Source organism: Oryx dammah, unplaced genomic scaffold, assembly GCF_014754425.2.
Source record: "Oryx dammah isolate SB20612 unplaced genomic scaffold, SCBI_Odam_1.1 HiC_scaffold_11232, whole genome shotgun sequence".
Classification (NCBI taxonomy): domain Eukaryota; kingdom Metazoa; phylum Chordata; class Mammalia; order Artiodactyla; family Bovidae; genus Oryx; species Oryx dammah.
In genome coordinates, this window is record NW_024080625.1 from 3,547,643 (window position 1) to 3,567,816 (window position 20,174).

Sequence of the window (20,174 nt, forward strand, 5' to 3'; positions counted from 1 at the left end):
GATTAACCTAAATCCCCAGAGTATGAGTTTTTAATTCCCTAATTCCCTGACATGGAGTGATTTCATTGAAGAGATTGATTTAATCTCTTGCAGTTGATGGATAAACTGTTAGCTAAATTTCAAAACACAGATTTGTCCTTTGCTGCTTGACCTCCAAGTTGGGTGGCTGATCCTGCATGATGCCATTTATTGAGGATTTGCATTTTTATTAAACTGGGATTGCTAAATCAAAGGGGCTTTTGTGTCTGTTCAATCTGTACCCAGGTATGTGTGTGCTCTGTGGTCTGACGCATTAAAACAACTGAATCGCTTTCCTTTTAAACTCACTGCTTCATAAAAGGGCATCTCTATTGCCTAAAGATGACATGATATTTTCTATAAATGTGAACATAAAGATTATGGGACATGACTCCTTTTATAGTTAAAAATGTAGGGAGATTTATGAAAGACATAAAATTTACAGTCTCTATAATTTGATGTGCCAAGATTGCTTTAATACATTGAATAACAAAATGTAAAAGTTATGTTATCAGTAAAGTAATTGTTTGTGTGTAATAGTTAATTTTTAATCAGTGGTATTTGTATGCTTATTTTTCCTTGTGTTGTATTTTAGGGGTGTCAGCCTTATATTTTTGCTGCTTTCCAGTTGTAAATACTCCCAGAAAAAGAGAATTTGGACCCGTTTTTTGACGACAGGTAGTTTCTAAACATGATGCATTTCAAAAGTGGACTCGAACTAACTGAGTTGCAAAACATGACAGTGCCCGAAGATGATAACATTAGCAATGATTCCAATGATTTCACTGAAGTAGAAAATGGTCAGATAAACAGGTGAGTATTTTTCCCTTAACACTTTCTCTCCAATGAAAGAAATGTCTCTAAAATATTATTCTGGTTTTTCAGTTATTCTCTTGAATTATTCATTACTAAAGTTATGCTCCATTTGAAGATGTAATTTGAATTTCATATGTGACATCTGTTGGGCATAGTCTGCAATAGCAGATGAAGCAAATAGGAAAGGAATTTTCTTCATCCTTTCGAATCTTGCAGTTGAGTCTAATAAAAATGTATAAATACATTGGACCCCAACCAGCCCTAACTTTTCAAAAGCTTTATGCTTATGAATTAGACCAACTGTTGGAATGTAGCTGCATGCCATCTGAATGTGTACTACAGTCATCTGGCTTCACCCACATTTTAATCAAGAAATGGTCAAAGTCTCTTTTGCCAACGTTCCCATGTTAAAATGACAAATACGTCATTACAAGCGTCATTTGTAACATGGATTTTAAGTAGTAATAACATAGAGCTAAATGCCTCTGTGAGAAACTAGAGAAATAGTACATGAAACAGAGAGAAATGAAGAGATACTGTGAGTGAGGGGAGGTAGGGGGCAGATAGGAAGAATGCTGGCCTGGCAGCTCTCACCCTCAGCTGTGACCACAAGTCCTTCCAGCCCTTGGGTCCTGTGTTTCGTAAGTTACAAGAGTAGGACTAAACATAAATATATATATGTATATATATTTTAATGATTCGGGGCATTATCTGACCTGATTTTATTTTTTTAAATTTATTGAAGTGTAGTTGATTTACATATTGTGTTAGTTTCTGGTGTATGACAGAGTGATTCAGTTTCACATGTATATGCACTCTTTTTCATATTGTCTTCTAGTATGGTTTCTCATAGGATAAATTGAATATATCAATAATGCCCTATGGTATACAGTAGGACCTTGCTGTTTATCCATCCCATGTGTAGTAGCTTGCACTTGCTCACCCTGAGCTCCCCGTCCTTCTCTCTCCCGCCCCCTTCCCACGGACAGCCACAAGTCTGTTCTCTGTGTCTGTGAGTCTGTTTGCATCTCATAGATAAGTTCACTTGTGTTGTATTTTTAGATTCCACACGTAAGTGATAGCTTATGGAATTTATCTTTCTCTGCCCGACTCACTTCGCTTAGTATGATTATCTCTAGGTTCATCCACGTTGCTGCCAGCTTATGTGGATTCCTATCGGAAAGCTTTTCAGCTTGGGAGTTTGTGTGTGGTTTGTTTGGATTTGAGGTCTCCTAAAAGGCTGGGAGAAAAGTGAAATATGTGGGGACTGCTTATTAGAACATAGGCCATGCTGCACTTGGGAGGGCAAGGTCAAAAGGAAATTGGGAAGGAGGAGGATGAAAACATTTTGTCAGCTAACCAGGCATCTCTGCAGCAATCCTTTCTGATAATCTCTGCATTCTGATACAGTGCATAATTGAAAGTCGGGAGTAGGATTGGGCTGCCCTCATTTACATACACTCAGAAGTCTCGGCCCCCTCTCCTCCTTATTCTCTTCCTTAAATGTTCTCAGAGATGAAGTCTCCAACCCAAATACTTCCTCACTACCATCCAGTGGCCACAGGACTGGAAAAGGTCAGTTTTCATTCCAATTCCAAAGAAAGGCAATGCCAAAGAATGCTTAAACTACCGCACAATTGCACTCATCTCACACGTTAGTAAACTAATGCTCAAAATTCTCCAAGCCAGGCTTCAGGTTTTAGAAAAGGCAGAGGAACCAGAGATCAAATTGCCAACATCCGTTGGATAATGGAAAAAGCAAGGGAGTTCCAGAAAAACATCTATTTCTGCTTTACTGTGTGGATCACAATAAACTGTGGAAAATTCTGAGAGAGATGGGAATACCAGACCACCTGACCTGCCTCTTGAGAAATCTGTATGCAGGTCAGGAAGCAACAGTTAGAACTGGACATGGAACAACAGACTGGTTCCAAATAGGAAAAGGAGTACGTCAAGGCTGTATATTGTCACCCTGCTTAGTTAACTTATATGCAGAGTACATCATGAGAAACGCTGGACTGGAAGAAACACAAGCTGGAATCAAGATTGCCGGGAGAAATATCAATAACCTCAGATATGCAGATGATACCACCCTTATGGCCGAAAGTGAAGAGGAGCTAAAAAGCCTCTTGAAGAAAGTGAAAGAGGAGAGTGAAAAAGTTGGCTTAAAGCTCAACATTCAGAAAACGAAGATCATGGCATCCGGTCCCATCACTTCATGGGAAATAGATGGGGAAACAGTGGAAACGGTGTCAGACTTTATTTTTTGGGGCTCCAGAATCACTGCAGATGGTGACTGCAGCCATGAAATTAAAAGACGCTTACTTCTTGGAAGAAAAGTTATGACCAACCTAGATAGCATATTCAAAAGCAGAGACATTACTTTGCCGACTAAGGTCCGTCTAGTCAAAGCTATAGTTTTTCCAGTGGTCTTGTATGGATGTGAGAGTTGGACTGTGAAGAAGGCTGAGCGCCGAAGAATTGATGCTTTTGAACTGTGGTGTTGGAGAAGACTCTTGAGAGTCCCTTGGACTGCAAGGAGATCCAACCAGTCCATTCTGAAGGAGACCAGCCCTGGGATTTCTTTGGAAGGAATGATGCTAAAGCTGAAACTCCAGTACTTCGGCCACCTCATGCAGAGAGTTGACTCATTGGAAAAGACTCTGATGCTGGGAGGGATCGGGGGCAGGAGGAGAAGGGGCTGACAGAGGATGAGATGGCTGGATGGCATCACTGACTCGATGGATGTGAGTCTGAGTGAACTCCGGGAGTTGGTGATGGACAGGGAGGCCTTGCGTGCTGGGATTCATGGGGTCGCAAAGAGTCAGACACGACTGAGCGACTGAACTGAACTGAACCATCCAAGTATCATTTACCGTGTGGTGATATTTCTTACTGTTGGACCCAAGTTTTCGTCTTTCACCTTTTCTGCGTAATTATTAAGAATAACTGCCATTTCTTGAGTGCCAGTTTTCATTATATATTACACATATCCTTAGAATAACCCTTAAAATATCATGCAATGTATTCTTTTGCAAATAAGGTAATTAAAAAATTCAGTATACCAATAAGAACGTGGAAGCTCAGAGAAATAAAATAACTTGCTCAAGGGCACATACAGGTCTGTAAGAAATCTGTCTTTCTACCCTTTTCTGCTACCTCTGATTAAAATGCTCCAACATGAATGAACAGGATAGTTCCTACTCTCAGTTTAAACCCAGCTAAACTCTACTAGTGCTGTTTTCTGCCCTGGGTTCCTGGGGTGTTCTGTAGTCACTACTGATTTCCACTGAACAATGGATGGGACATCCATCAGCTGTTTCACAAGTAGCAAATTTTGGGTTTGTAACAGCTTCATTCCCAAATCAGTGTAAGCCTTGAGGACCTTAAAATGAGAGTCTTTTATAATATTCAGTTCAGGCTCTGAACTTGATCTTTAAGGGTTTTACTACGAAAAAGTATTGTTTTGGATGCGATAACCCCTTGCAATAAGAGAAGGCACCGCTTCTCACCCCTTTGGGTGCCTGCCAAGGGAGCCCACTTGCCTACTAGGCATGGGCTGTACAGCCTTGTATTTTTTGGAATTTGATTCCACTGTTGCAGATGCAGTGTGATGCATTTATTTATCTCCCCTCTTTGGTTGACATGGTTTATGAATCTTGCTTCACTTTTGGCTGTAGACCAATAAAAATTAAAAATAACATATTACAGCATGAAGCCCCAAAGGTAAATAAACATCAGAAAAGAGCCCCCACCCCTATGATTTCTGCAAAGCTACACCTGAGTACCTCTGACTCTTCTGGTAGCTTTTTCATGTTGGTGGGAAGAAGGTAGGCCTGATTATATGTATCTAAGAGAATCCTCTCCCAAAACAGTGAACTTCTAGGTAATGGTGCATCTTTATAAGTAAGCTAGAGAAAATGTTGAAAGCAAATGTTGAACCCTGATTACCTGGCATCCAGCTGATAGCCTTGCCTGGGAACTTATCCCCCTAGGATACTTTAAGAAGCATTTTTTAAAGTTTAGTTAAAAATAGAGTAGAGCCCTTTGGGTATTAGGATTCCTGCCCTTCTTCCAGTTCAGTTGTTTTATTTCATGCCCTAATTTTTGGAGTGTAGTCATAGAAATCGTGCCCGACTCTCTTGTGATCCCATGGACTGTAGCCTTCCAGGCTCCACTGTCCATGGACTTCTTCAGACAAGAGTCCTGGAGTGGGTAGCCATTCCCTTCTCAAGGGGATCTTCCCTACTCAGGAATGGAACCTGGGTTCTCTGCCTTACAGGAGAGTTCTTTACTGTCTGAGTCAGACAGCAGAAGCCCTGCTGGGGAAGTTCCAGAAGTCTACCCCTGGAACAGCAAAACCTTTTGAAATGTCCACTGGGCCAGTATTGCTGACATTTTAATGTGCATTTGAAACACCTGGAGAACTTGTTAACGTGCAGATTCTGACTCAGTAGCTCTGGAACTGGGCTTGAAATTCTGACTTCCTGCAAGCTCCCAGGTGACGCCTGTACAACTTGTCCGTAGACCTCATTTTGGGAAAGGAGCCCTAGATACTCCTCAGATGTGATCTTCTGGAGAGGAGGAACCATCTTAACCATCTTTATATCTCTTATACCTTGTTATGACACTGTAATGGTGCCTGGTACAGGGCAAACATCTCAAAGCATTAGTTAAATGAAAGTGACAGAGACAGACAGAGAGAGCGGTTAAGTACATGGTTTGGATTTCAACTTGTATTGAACGCTGGCTCTATCCATAGGTCTTGTGTGATCTTGTGCTTTGAGCCTTAGTTCCATCTCTGTAACACAAGCATGAAAACAATACCTGATCTCCTGGGATTGCTGGGGAATATTAAACGCAATGCTGTTTGTAGGTTAAGGACTCAAGCTGTACTATCAGCCAGCTTAAGTTCAAATCCTGGCTCAATGGGTTAGTTATTAGTAATGTAACTTTAGTCAAGTTACTTAATTTCCATAAAACGGAGCTAATTATTATGAAAAGAGATGAGAAAACTCATTTAAAGTACTTGGCACAGGGTCTGGCAAGATATGGGAAAGTCTCTAACAAAATTACAGACCTCTTTCTTTGGCAAGCACATCTTTCTTCTCTGCCCATGGACTAACTATTTTAGGTCTGGGGTGATTGTTGGTTATCGTTATCCTAAAGTTGTTGAAATAGTCATAGATGAAACTAACTCTATCCAGGCAAATATTCACATATTTTAATATTTATATACTGTTGTTCTCATCTCCATGTATAGTTGTTGTTATGACCCAGGAAGCTTGTAACAAAATTTGAGAGTCTCTCCTTAAGATTTTCCTTAATGAGAAACTCTTGTCACTACACACTTGCATCAGCTTTTTTTCTCTTGGTCCCTTATCTTTCAGAGTTGATGAACTACGTTTGTATTGTTGGGAGGACTCTTGAAAAGTTATCACTTCTTTTCTTCTAATGTCTTTTCTGTACCTTTAGGTAGAAGAGGCTATAACTTTTTCTTATATTCAGTTTTCATGTTGGAAAATTCTTCCCTCGCTTTAATACTTCTGCTACAACCAAAGTCGGTTTTCTCCTATTTTCAGTAGAGTTTATCTGCCAAATAAGGCTTTGTTCACCTCTCATTCTCTTTAAATACCTACTGTTTCTTTAATTCTTTCATGTTTTCCAGTCTCTTTCATACATGCTTTTTCCTCCTTTTCTCTTTCCTTCATATAGAATGTAGTATTTCAGGGGAGGAGCTAGGAAAGGTTATTTAAGTTCAGCTATTCATCTCTTTTGTGTTATAAATCCTCCAGTGAAACCCTATAATCTAGTAAGAACCTGATTGGTGGAGATTAAAATAGGAAGATTATTTTCCCATTGTACAACCCATCCTTAATTGGATTGTTGTTGGTTTCTTTTTGGTTTTAAATAACTGCTCTATATTGCTTGCCTCTTTCACACACCTCAGTATCATGCCTACATCCTTTTTTAAGGCTTTGTCTATTGAATGTCAGCGTGACAGCCATAGTAGATTTTTGTTTTGTTTTGTTCACATCTGATCATCCTGAAACCACATGTCAAAGACTCTTTCTCCAGTAGCCCATTTTTAAGTCAATAACGAGGTCTTTGCCAGAGGTCAGTGCTTTTTTAACAGGCAATTGCATTTTTAAAATGGTAAAATAACAGAAACTTGTGATAAGCCGCTGACCTAGTTATTATAACCAGACTTTTCCGTCACAAAAAAAAAAAGATTGTTTTTGTTGTATGTGTGTGTGTGTTTAAGTTTGCAGCAATACAAAGCAAAGATTGAAAAACAAAAGAGAAGACCACGTGGAAACACTATAAAGAAAATAGAGAGGCTTTCTTTGAGTACTTCATTCCTACCGAGCAAGATTTCCCTATAGCCTAAGCCAGTCTGGTTCCTCAATAGAAGAGGAACCTTCGATTTATGGAGGGTTCCTCTGAGTTGCTAATGAGAGGGGCAGGTACATAGAAGGAGTGAAACATGACGCCACCACTCGGAATGCGAGATTAGTGCTTATGCCACAGTTGGTGCCACAGAAAAGTCGTAAATAGGTCAGAGTCAGAAGAGTCGGTTCAATCTAGAGTATCCAGCACACACACGGAGGATGAGGGTCATGCACCAGGCAGGAGAACACTGGCTTAGAGGAGGAAGGAGGGTCTCTTGAGGGGGGAGTGCATTCCTAGTGGTACTGTTTTTCAGTCCCTGTTCTCTGAATGCCCTGGTCTTAGCTCTGTCCTCACCGCCTCTTGGGAAGACCATTTGGAAGAGCAGGGGGAGCTAAGATTCAGTTCAGTTCAGTCTCTCAGTCATGTCTGACCCCATGAATTGCAGCACGCCAGGCCTCCCTATCCATCACCAACTCCCGGAGTTCACTCAAACTCATGTCCATTGAGTCGATGATGCGATCCAGCCATCTCATCCTCTGTCGTCCCCTTCTCCTCCTGCCCCCAGTCCCTCCCACCATCAGACTCTCTTTCAGTGAGTCAACTCTTCACCTGAGGTGGCCAAAGTACTTGGGTTTCAGCTTTAACATTATTCCTTCCAAAGAAATCCCAGGGCTGATCTCCTTTAGAATGGACTGGTTGGATCTCCTTGTAGTCCAAGGGACTCTCAGGAGTCTTTTCCAACACCACAGTTCAAAAGCATCAATTCTTCAGCGCTCAGCTTTCTTCACAGTCCAACTCTCACATCCATACATGACCACAGGAAAAACCATAGCTGTGACTAGACAGACCTTTGTAAGCAAAGTAATGTCTCTGCTTTTGAATATGCTATCTAGGTTGGTCATAACTTTTCTTCCAAGGAGTAAGCATCTTTTAATTTCATGGCTGCAGTCACCATCTGCAGTGATTTTGGAGCCCCAAATAATAAAATCTGACACTGTTTCCACTGTTTCCCCATCCATTTCCCATGAAGTGATGGGACTGGATGCCATAATCTTTGTTTTCTGAATGTTGAGCTTTAAGCCAACTTTTTCACTCTCCTCTTTCACTTTCTTCAAGAGGCTTTTGAGTTCCTTTTCACTTTCTGCCATCAGGGTGGTGTCATCTGCATATCTGAGGTTATTGATATGTTTCCCGGCAATCTTGATTCCAGCTTGTGCTTCTTCCAGCCCAGCGTTTCTCATGATGTGTACTCTGTATATAAGTTAACTAAGCAGGGTGACAATATACAGCCTTGACGTACTCCTTTTCCTATTTGGAACCAGTCTGTTGTTCCATGTCCAGTTCTAACTGTTGCTTCCTGACTTGCATATAGGTTTCTCAAGAGGCAGGTCAGGTGGTCTGGTATTCCCATCTCTTGAAGTATTTTCCACAGTTTATTGTGATCCACACAGTCAAAGGCTTTGGCATAGTCAATAAAGCAGAAATAGATGTTCTTCTGGAACTCTCTTGCTTTTTCCATGATCCAGCGGATGTTGGCAATTTGATCTGTGGTTCCTCCTCCTTTTCTAAAACCAGCTTGAACATCTGGAAGTTCACAGTTCACGTATTGCTGAATCCTGGCTTGGAGAATTTTGAGCATTACTTTACTAGCGTGTGAGATGAGTGTGATTGTGTGGTAGTTGGAGCATTCTTTGGCATTGCCTTTCTTTGGGATTGGAATGAACACTGACCTTTTCCAGTCCTGTGGCCACTGCTGAGTTTTCCAAATTTGCTGGCATATTGAGTGCAGCACTTTCACAGCATCATCTTTCAGGATTTGAAATAGCTCAACTGGAATTCCATCACTTCCTTTAGCTTTGTTCATAGTGATGCTTTCTGAGGCCCACTTGACTTCACATTCCAGGATGTCTGGCTCTAGATTAGTGATTACACCATCATGATTATCTGGCTCATGAAGATCTTTTCTGTATAGTTCTTCTGTGTATTCTTGCCACCTCTTCTTAATATCTTCTGCTTCTGTTAGGTCCATACCATTTCTGTCGTTTATCAAGCCCATCTTTGCCTGAAATGTTCCCTTGGTATCTCTAATTTTCTTGAAGAGATCTCTAGTCTTCCCCATTCTGTTGTTTTCCTCTATTTCTTTGCATTGATTGCTGAGGAATTCAGCAGTACTCGGAATTTGCAGGCCAAGCAATTTGTACTGAAAACTTTCAGTAGGAGCGCTAGTAAAGATTTTTGGGAAAACCTATTAAGCTTGGCTGCATAAAGTAGACGGGAAGAGGCAGAATTGAGAGGCACTTGAGGCACAATGTGTTTTAATAAGCTTTTCATGGTTACTCATCACAACAGCTCTGCAAGTCCCTTGCATTATTTTCCTCCTGTGGAAGCGTTGCAGCAGGGAGCTAGCAGGCATGCAGGGGCTTCATCTTCCTCTGCTCCCGTTGCAGCCTCTGACCCTGTGGAATGCCCCGCATCCTGGTGCCTTGATCCATTTTTCTCTGTCAACTTTCTGCCCCAAGTCTGGGGTGCACAGGCAGGCCAGGAGCTTAGACCTGCCATAACAGGAGGCTTATTGGTGTTTGGTTTAGTTGATTTGAAAATGTTGGGGATTTTCCCCTTTATTTAAAAATAATGAAAATTCTCTTTGGAAAGCAAGTCCCTCCACAAGAAAGGCAAACGGGACCTTCTGGATAATGATTTGGCAGACTTAAGTTGGTTGTTAAAATTAATCTGATTACATGCAGTCTTTTATTTAACAGCAGCACTCAATAAGAGTCCATTTCATTTTGGCAAGTCCAGCACCCCCGTTTCCTTGGGCTACCAGGATGAAAAGGAAGGTTGCTCTCCCTTGTCCCTCTCCAGCCAGATCTGTAAACCTCAGTTCTGTGGAAAGATTTAAAATGTTAAAGGTAAAAGAAGGGCCAGGGTTAGAGTACTGTCAGATGCGTCTCCAGATAAGTGGCTTTCATTATATCATTCTCTTGCTAATACCCTGCCATGCTGTTTCCCAGACCTCACTTTAAGATTCCTCTGGCTAATCCCACCCAATAATGGTTTTTCCTTTTCTGGCTTCCTTATCTCATCTCCGTTTTGCATGGTCTGATGTTCCTAGTCTGGTGTTTTGGTCTTCTGTTGTCGTTCAGTTGCTATGTTTTCGTTAAGTCGTGTCCAACTCTTCGTGACCCATGGACTAGAGCGCGCTAGGCTTCCCTGTCCTTTACTGTCAGAGTTGACTCAAACTCACGTCCATTGAGTCAGTGATGCCATCCAGCATTCCCATCCTCTGCGTCCCCCTTCTCCTGCCCTCAATCTTTCCCAGTATCAGGGTCTTTTCCAATGGGTTGGCTCTTTGCATCAGGTAACCAAAGTATTGGAGCTTCAGCTTCAGCATCAGTCCCTCCAATGAACTGGTTTGATCTCCTTGCTGTCCAAGGGACTCTCGAGGGTCTTCTGCAGCACCACAATTTGAAAGCATCAATTCTTCATCACTCAGCCTTCTTTATGGTCTCACATCCATACAGGACTACAAGAAATGTTCCTTAACTGGAACATCACCTCCTGTGTTTCAGGAGATCAAGGTTTTCTTCACTTCCTTTTCATTTCTGACTGGAAAGGTCCTAGGCAAATGCAGATGCTGAAGGAAATAAACCACAGATTGTGTTGCTCATACCAGGTTGTGGCCTCAGGGGAGGTTCATAGTTCATGTGTTGCCTGCCTTTGGTTTATCCAGGTGGAAAAAGCAAACCTGAAGAATATGGATTTGAGATGAAAGAGGTAGATAAATAAAACCAACATTGATGATATATATCTTTCATTAAAAAATGGTTTATTATGAAATATAGCTTCATTCAGAAAAGCATCTGAAAATGTATAGTTCAAAAATACATGCTTCTTTAAAATAGTCTAGTTCAAGTGTCTTTATATTTATTAGTGAAAAATTTATGGGTTAGTTCTTACTGAAACCAGATGATTAAATTTCCAGAAAAGCCAAAAAGAATTCCTGTTTTACTATTACATGTAGCAGTTTACTTATGGATGGACTTTTCCTTGTCAATAGCACTTCTTTTTTTAATGGGAAATTTTTTAAATTAGAAATTTAGGCCATAAAGTTGTAATGTTAATCCCAATAATATATTTGCTGCTTCTTAGAGCATTCTGATTGCCTCCTTCTGTGTGTTTTGTATATACTTGACTCTACTCAGCCTGTCTGAATCTTCCCCAGATTCAGAAAGTGTTCCTTTCATTTTGTGCCTGGAGCTGTACTGATGTTTTACATGTGCTCTCATTTAACTGTCCCAGTAACACTGTGAGATAATGCAATAGTGTCATCCCCATTTCACAGGGGTAGCATACTCATGCCCTCAGAACAAATAAGGACTGAACCCAAGGGCTGAATCCCTTTAAGCCCTAGCTCTGCCCCTGACCATGGACCATATGCCCCTCCTCATCTGCCATAATTTCCTCATCTTAACTCCTATGGGCTAGTGTCTCCATCACTTATGACACACTCCATGCCTCCCACATTGCTCGTATATAAGCAGGTGCTAAAGTAACGTTTCATGGGGAAAGAGTTATTTTCCATTTTTGCAGGGGTGAGAGGAGGGAATTTCTGTGTAATAACTTTGTACTCCAAGAATGTGAGCTTATAAAGAGTCCTGTCTCCAGTATCCTTTTTAAATGCCAGCCTTATAGTATTTTTGACCTTATCTAATGTTCCATTAGAGAAAAATCTATATAAAAGTTAATTTGCATTGCATATAGTGTTTTAATTCTTTGGTATTAAAATTACTCAAAATCTATAGCTCTTTTTGACTTAGAGTTGTCTTTTGTTTCCTCTCAAGATGACTATCTACTGTTTGCACTGTTTGGTACTAAGTAGCAATATGTGAACCCTGAACTCCCTGATGTTCAAGCTGGTTTTAGAAAAGGCAGAGGAGCCAGAGATCAAATTGCCAGCATCTGCTGGATGATGGAAAAAGCAAGAGTGTTCCAGAAAAACATCTATTTCTGCTTTATTGACTGTGCCAAAGCCTTTGACTGTGTGGATCACAAGAAACTGTGGAAAATTCTGAAAGAGATGGGAATACCAGACCACCTGGCCTGCCTCTTGAGAAATCTGTATGCAGGTCAGGAAGCAGCAATTAGAACTGGACATGGAACAACAGACTGGTTCCAAATAGGAAAAGGAGTACTTCAAGGCTATGTATTGTCATCCTGCTTAGTTAACTTATATGCAGAGTACATCATGAGAAACGCTGGGCTGGAAGAAGCACAAGCTGGAATCAAGACTGCTGGGAGAAATATCAATAACCTCAGATATGCAGATGACACCACCCTTATGGCCGAAAGTGAAGAGGAACTCAAAAGCCTCTTGAAGAAAGTGAAAGAGGAGAGTGAAAAAGTTGGCTTAAAGCTCAACATTCAGAAAACGAAGATCATGGCATCTGGTCCCATCACTGCATGGGAAGTAGATGGGGAAACAGTGGAAACAGTGTCAGACTTTATTTTGGGGGGGCTCCAAAATCACTGCAGATGGTGACTGCAGCCATGAAATTAAAAGGTGCTTACTCCTTGGAAAGAAAGTTATGACCAACCTAGATAGCATATTAAAAAGCAGAGATATTGCTTTGCCGACACAGGTCTGTCTAGTCAAGGCTATGGTTTTTCCAGTGGTCATGTATGGATGTGAGAGTTGGACTGTGAAGAAAGCTGAGCGCTGAAGAATTGATGCTTTTGAACTGTGGTGCTGGAAAAGACTCTTGAGAGTCCCTTGGACTGCAAGGAGATCCAACCAGTCCATCCTAAAGGAGATCAGTCCTGGGTGTTCATTGGAAGGACTGATGTTGAAGCTGAAACTCCAATACTTTGGCCACCTCATGCGAAGAGTTGACTCATTGGAAGAGACTCTGATGCTGGGAGGGATTGGGGGCAGGAGGAGAAGGGGATGACAGAGGATGAGATGGCTGGATGGCATCACCGACTTGATGGTCATGAGTTTGAGTGAACTCTGGGAGCTGTGATGGACAGGAGGCCTGGTGTGCTGCGATTCATGGGGTTGTAAAGAGTCGGAGACGACTGAGCGACTGAACTGAACTGAGAATGAGGGATGTAAAAAGGAATGAGGCAAAGTATCTGCCCTTGGAGCACTTTTAGTTTATTAGGTAAAAAAAGAATGTGAGCAACTAATCCTGACAAAAATTAAAAGCAGCCGTGAAATTAAAAGACGCTTGCTTCTTGGAAGAATATCTATGACAAATCTAGATGGCATATTAAAAAGCAGAGACATCACTTTACTAAGGCCATAATGTCAAAGCTATGGTTTTTCCAGTAGTCATATACGGATGTGAAAGTTGGACCATAAAGAAGGCTGAGCACTGAAGAATTGATGCTTCTGAATTGTAGTGCTGGAAAAGACTCTTGAGTGTCCCTTGGGCAGCAAAGAGATCAAGCCAGTGAATCCTAAAGGAAATCAAGCCCGAATATTCATTGGAAGGACTGATGCTGAAGCTGAAGCTCCAATACTCTGGCCACCTGATGTGAAGAGCTGACTTATTGGAAAAGACTCTGATGCTGGGAAAGATTGAAAGCAGGAGGAGAAGGGAACAAAAGAGGATGAAATGGTTAGATGGCATCACCAACTCAGTGGGTATGAGTTTGAGCAAACTCCAGGAGATAGTGAAGGACAGGGAAGCCTAGTAGGGTCACAAAGAATGGGAGACAACTTAGCAACTGAACAACAAGAACAGTCCTGACCAAAAAGAAACAAAAACAAGTCAGTGAGAGCAGTTGGATAGGACTATAAACTCTTAGATAACTGATTGATAATTTTTCATGCATGATGTTTTGGTAAATAATAAATCATTCAGTCATGATGTTAAGCTCCAGGTCGTCATAATGAGATTAAATCATTATGCCTCTCTTTACAGCAAGTTTATTTCTGATCGTGAAAGCAGAAGAAGTCTCACCAACAGCCACTTGGAAAAAAAGAAATGTGATGACTATGTAAGTGTCATTTTAATAAAGTTTGCTTATTTCTTAAATTACAATAATTGCAACAGATGTTTTTAATTCATCCATCATAGTACCAAAAGCATAGCTATTTACTCACTAAGACATTTCCTTGGAGCCTGTGTATTCTCTCCTGAAACCCATTTGAAAAAATAACTAGACCATGAAGAAAGAATTCCTCGAGTTTCATTTCCCTGTTGGTTCCTGATAGTGCTTTAAAGGCTTTGGAGTGATGATCTTTCTGGAGGACTGTTTTGTTTAGTGTAACTGTGTCTCTGTTCAGATTCCAGGAACAACCTCCTTGGGCATGTCTGTTTTTAACCTAAGCAACGCCATTATGGGCAGTGGGATTTTAGGACTCGCCTTCGCCCTGGCAAACACTGGAATCCTACTTTTTCTGTGAGTGTTGACACAGCCATACTTTCCATTTAAAAACTGTATTTTCTGTGTGTTTCTGTTCATACCCAGAAGACATTGGAAATATTTTTAAATGGTTCTTATTTCTTTTTATGTTTTACTAGCTTGACTAAGTTATAGTGCATACTTTTGTATTGTTTGTTTGAATGGTTTTTTTCCAAGAAGCACCTAATGTTTGTACAGCTAAGAAAATAGAAAATCGTTTCATTAATCAAAACTACCAAAATAAGTACTTGTAAAGAGGATAAAAGATTTGAAAATAGCACTTGTATTTTTGGACACTTGACTTGTCAGTTTAAATCTCAGTGAAAATACCAAGAGGTGTTTAATCCATCCAGTCACCACTTTGGTATTTGAACTGCTGTGGGACATAAACTATATCCAAAGGTAACTGCAAATTTGTTTATAAGAAATATTCAAGAAGCACAGAAGTTTTCATTGTTTTAAAGATGAGAAAATAGGGTGTACTTTACCCCTGAGATTCAGTGAAAAGAAAATGGACAGTTTTCTTTCACAATAAATTCATCTCAAACTGTTGAAGAAGACTTTCTGCAAATGTACAGAGGGCTTAATTTCAGTTGGAATGAGATGGCAGATCATAGAAATCATTGTTTTTGCCAGGAAAATTCCTACCCAGTCTCATTCCCCTCTCACACCTCAAAGGAGTATCAGTGGTGCTCTGCCTGCTGAGGCTAGTACAGAATGCTCTTCTCCTGGGATCTTGCCTTTTTGCCCCTGACGACACTTCCCCTCTTCATTGGGTTTACCCAATAGTCCTCGTTGTATCCATCATTTCTTTGGAAGCATTTCTGGAAAGACTACTAACCCTGCAAATTGTGTTTATTTCTTTAGAAAGACTTAGAAACCTGACAGAAGTACATTGCTACCCATCCCACTACTCAGGCATCAGAAATGCCTACCCAGGCTGTGCTATAGGGATTAATATTCTTACTTTTGTTTGTAAACCCATTAGAGGTGTCCTTCCTAGAATCAGAGCAACTCTGTGTAGGACAGTGAATCTAATATGTTGCCTTCCTTTTTGTCGGCCTAATTCAGGAAACCCTCTTCTCTTTATTGCCCAGACTGAATCTTTCTGGGTGGTCTTTCTATGTATGTATATCTTGAGCCAAGTGCCAGGTTTTAAAATGACAGAAGTTGAACAAAATATTTCTATGGTGATATTTTTTTTTTTTTTTTGTATATGTGAAACTCTGACCCTGTGAGGATACCATAGATGGAGTTTGAGAAGCTGCACTTGTGATTTTCAGTGCATTGACATGAAACCCCTGACTGCTAGTCTCTCCTTCTAAATGGTTATGTAGTCCAGCAAGTAACTTAGCTACTGTGAGCTGGAATTCCCTATGCTTTGAAGCAAGAAAATTGCACTAGAAAAAAAATCTCACAACTCTATTTACCTCCAGAACCTTATAGTTCTGTGACAATTTTCAGTTATTCCAAAGCTGGAAGTAAGTTTGGTTCAAATGTAAGTGTTTTACATTGATTTCTTTCTTTTTAGCTATTGTAATATACAAAGTGTCAATTCTTTAATGAGGATAATGAGAAAATTCTTGTGGCTTATACTCTATGCCAGGAACTACTCAGAGCGTTTTATGCTGAGTCCTGACAAGTCTATGAGGCAGGTATTACTGTCAGTTCCCAGTTTCACAGATAAGGGAACTGAGGCATAGAGAGTAGACTTTAGCTCTGGAATCTGTCTTTGTCACCATCCTGGTAATTCCCTCCTCCTTTCTTCTCTGCTAGATCCTTTGTTCCCTGTATTTTCATTTCTTGCTGTTTCTGGATTTACTTCCTTGCTTTTGCTGCTGAGAAAGGGTAAATGGAAATAAAATTTCTGAGACCTTCATATCTGAAAAATATTTTTATTCTGCCTTCATCATTGATTGGCTAGATATAAACTCTATCTAGTTTGGCTAGACATAAACTCTATTGGCAGTCATTTTCCTTCATAATTTGGAAAGCATTGCTTCATTCCTTTCTAGTTTTTTTTTTTTTTCTGTTATGAAGTTAAAATGCTTCTGATTCCGGATCTTTTATGTATAGCCAGGGTTTTTGTTTTTATTTTGTCTTTCTTGGAAACTTGACAGATCTCTTTGTTCCTAATGTTCTGCAGTTTCACAATGATGTGTCTTGCTATGCATCTCTTTTCATCCATTGTCTCAGGCAACTGGTACAGCTTTTCTTTTAGAAATTTATGGTCTTCAGTTCTGGAACATCTTCTTACATTGTTGTCTTGATGAATTTCTTCCTGCTCTTTCTCTTTTTCTCTCTTTGTAAAACTGTTACCAAGATTTTAGACCTTCTGAACTAGCTCTCTAACTTTTTATTCTTTTCTTTATTTAATTTGTATACTTTTTCACTGTACTTTCTGGGATATGCCATCAAGTTTTTCTCCAATTCTTTACTGAATGTTTTATTTCTTCTTATTTTTTATTTACAGGAGGTTTTAAACATTCTTTGAATGTTCCTTTTTTAATATTATTTTGTTTCTGTTTTATGATTTCATTGTTTTCCCTGAGGATTCTAGTGATCTTTTTTCTCTATTATGGAAAATTTCAAACACCAAGTACAGAATCTAAAAGCTTCCCTTGTTCCCTTTATCTCTTGACCTTGCTTGTTTAGTCAGCCCCTTTCCCAGGTTGTCTTGAAGCAAATCCAAGCCATCATTTCATTCAAAAATATTTCAGCGTATTTCACTAATATATAAGGGTTATAAAACATAACCATAATATGTCATACCCAAAAAATTAACCACAGTTCCTTAATATCATCAAATATTAAAACAATATTTAAATTGCTCTGATTATCTCATTTTTAAAAAACGATTGGATTGTTCACATCAATACTCAAATAAGGTCCATATAGTACAAGTGTTTGATATGTGGTTTAAGTCTCTGAGTCTGTAGGCCCTCCATTCTCTTCTGTGCAATTTAACTCTTCTGTGCAAATAAATTCTCTTCTGTGCAATTTATTTGTTGAAGAAACTAGGACATTGGTCCTATAGAGTTTCTATAATCTGAGTTCTGCTGAGTGTACTCTTGTGATGCAAGCTGACTTTTCTGTTTCGGACTCTTTCATTTTAGAATCTTTCCTTAGATGTCAGGTTGTCCCTCTCTGTCTGCTGTATTCAAGAATTGCCAGGGAGTCGGGGGAGAACGAGGCTAATTGAGATCTGGTATACATGAGTGGAGCTTGTTGGAAATAGCTTAACTAAAGATGCTGTCAGTAGCCCTTTTCTTGGGGAACCAGCCATGTCAGTTTCTCCTTGGCTGTTCACATCACCCAGAGATCTTCCTGTAAGGCCTGGGCATTGCTGGGGACCATGTCTTTCTGGGGATCAAGTAGAGGGAAATAGCTTGGGGGAATATATCTGTGCATGTGTGCACCCAATCCTGGTTTTCATTGCAGTACCTCTCCCCCACAAGTTGTACTGGGTCTCTCACTTGGAGACTTACAGTTTATACTTTTCAGAGAATATATTTATGTATCTTTTGCCTAGATGGGAAGGAGCAGTCAGCTCAATTTACAGAGTAGATACCTGGTCTGAGGAATCTAGTTATTTCTTGAAGTTTGACAGATCCTGTTTATTTTAGCTCATCGTGTCCATTGTTGCTCACTTCCAGTAATGCCCCCAGGGCCTTTTGGGAATTCTCTGGTGTAAACTGGCTTGGCTTTCTCCACTGCAAATTTAAGTTTCAGATCTGTCTGCTTTCCAGCTTCTGAAACTTTGTAATTGTCTCTTCTCTCCTATTCTTACTATCCTAGGAGTTTTGTGCCTTAAAAAATAAAAAATCCCTTTACAGGTTTATTGGAGCAGGGGAAGCAGGGGTAAATTCCAGTGTTCCATCAACCATTCCCAAAATGTGGTTGATTTTTAGTTACACTGGTTCAGGGATAAGTCTTGTCTTACGACTCTTCAGTTTCTGATTGAGGCAAAGACTTAGATAAAGGTGACTTTTATAGTTGTAGGAAGATCTCCTCTGGATAAAACCATCATAGGTTGTTTGGTTCTTTGTAAGATCCATGAATAGCCAGCACCACACACCAAATCTTCAGGGTAAAGCTCATGAAGGTAGTTTATAGAGACCCAAACTTACAAGTTTTTCACAGAAGGCAGAACTTTCCTACCGCAGAACAAGGGTTCACTCTGTGTTGTAAACCAGCTGCTCCCACAGCTGCTCAAAGCCAAGAAGCAGTTGGCAGGATGAAGATAATTCATGTGGTACAGGGCCCTGTTCCAGACTCTTATTGGCCAACACCGAGAAGGAGTTGAAGCCTGCCCAGTCTTCTTTAGAAAAGCAGCTGGGAAGGCTCCTCTGTGTCTCACTGAGGCTGGGTGCCGGACTCTTCACTGGGGTCATCTGGAAACTTGCTGGGGTGATTGCTTTTCCTTGGATGAGATTGGGGCTTATTTGGGGGACCTGACTATAATAGCTATCATTCATGTTTAAAGCACATCTTATTCAGTTAGATTCAGTGAATTCTGCCCTGTTATAAGAATACTGTAAGGATTTGTGTTATCCAAAGCCTTTCTGAGGCCTTATATTGGCATCTTAAGAAACAGGAAATATGGTCATGGGGAATCTCTGCTTACAGTTGTTCCGAATGTATATGTTCTTTGTTAAAAAATAATAATAATAATGGGGCTGTCCCCTGAAGCAGCAGTTTGGCGATGTGCTGAGTGTTAGATGCTCAGTCGCATCCAGCTTTTTGCAACTCCGTGGACTGTAGCCTCTGTCTGTGGAATTCTCCTGGCAAGAATACTGGAGTCATTGACATTCCCTTCTCCAGGGAATCTTCCCTACTCAGGGATTGAACCCAGAACTCCTACATTGCAGGCAGAATCTTTACCATCTGAGTCACCGAGGAGCCTGTGAAAGTAAGGGTGAGATGCTCCTATCGAATCGAGTTTTCCTAAGAGTGGGGTCCAAGGGAAAGGCAGTGGATACTGAAGAAATCTCTCTGCACTGTATCCTCCTCCTCTCTTGCTAATCTCTTTGCACAGCTTCCCCATAACTTCATTATAGCAAAAGTTGGATTAAAAGTAAATATTAGCATGGAAGAATGATGGTTTTTGTTTTGTTTGTTATTTCACACTACCATCTCCCAAAACAGGAAAGTTGCATTTTCTGAAGATTTCTATTAAAGGCCTACATTTTATAGAAAATTAATCTCTGAGGAGCATGTCATCTCACTGTGCCAGGTGAAGGAGAGGTTAATTACACTATATAGAAGCTGATAAAGTAATAAATGCTTTATATTTTTCCTTAACTTCTTAGCATGTATTATTATTTTAATCATGTAACCTTTAAGTTTAAAACCATGATAAAGATGAATGTAATTCATGATATTCCTAGGAGCTCAAAGAGATATCACAGTTTATTGTAAACACTGAGTTTGTAAACTATCTGTTCAAAATGATCATTGTGAAATAACATTATAATCTGTGTGGAATAATAATTTAAATTTTATTTTGGCTGATTATTACTCCTGCCTATTTTTGG

The 20,174-nt window shown here is 40.1% G+C and overlaps 1 protein-coding gene across 1 annotated transcript in view; it reads left to right on the forward strand.

The window, feature by feature from the left end:
* The first annotated feature begins 611 nt into the window (after window positions 1–611).
* The window catches only part of LOC120861341 (sodium-coupled neutral amino acid transporter 1), a 58,412-nt gene continuing 38,849 nt past the window's right edge, over window positions 612–20,174 (forward strand). Inside the window, exons 1-3 of the mRNA XM_040236987.1 lie at window positions 612–831; window positions 14,154–14,229; window positions 14,519–14,634. Coding sequence (XP_040092921.1) covers window positions 710–831; window positions 14,154–14,229; window positions 14,519–14,634 — 314 coding nt within the window. The 5' untranslated portion in view covers window positions 612–709. The remainder of the gene's footprint in view (window positions 832–14,153; window positions 14,230–14,518; window positions 14,635–20,174) is intronic.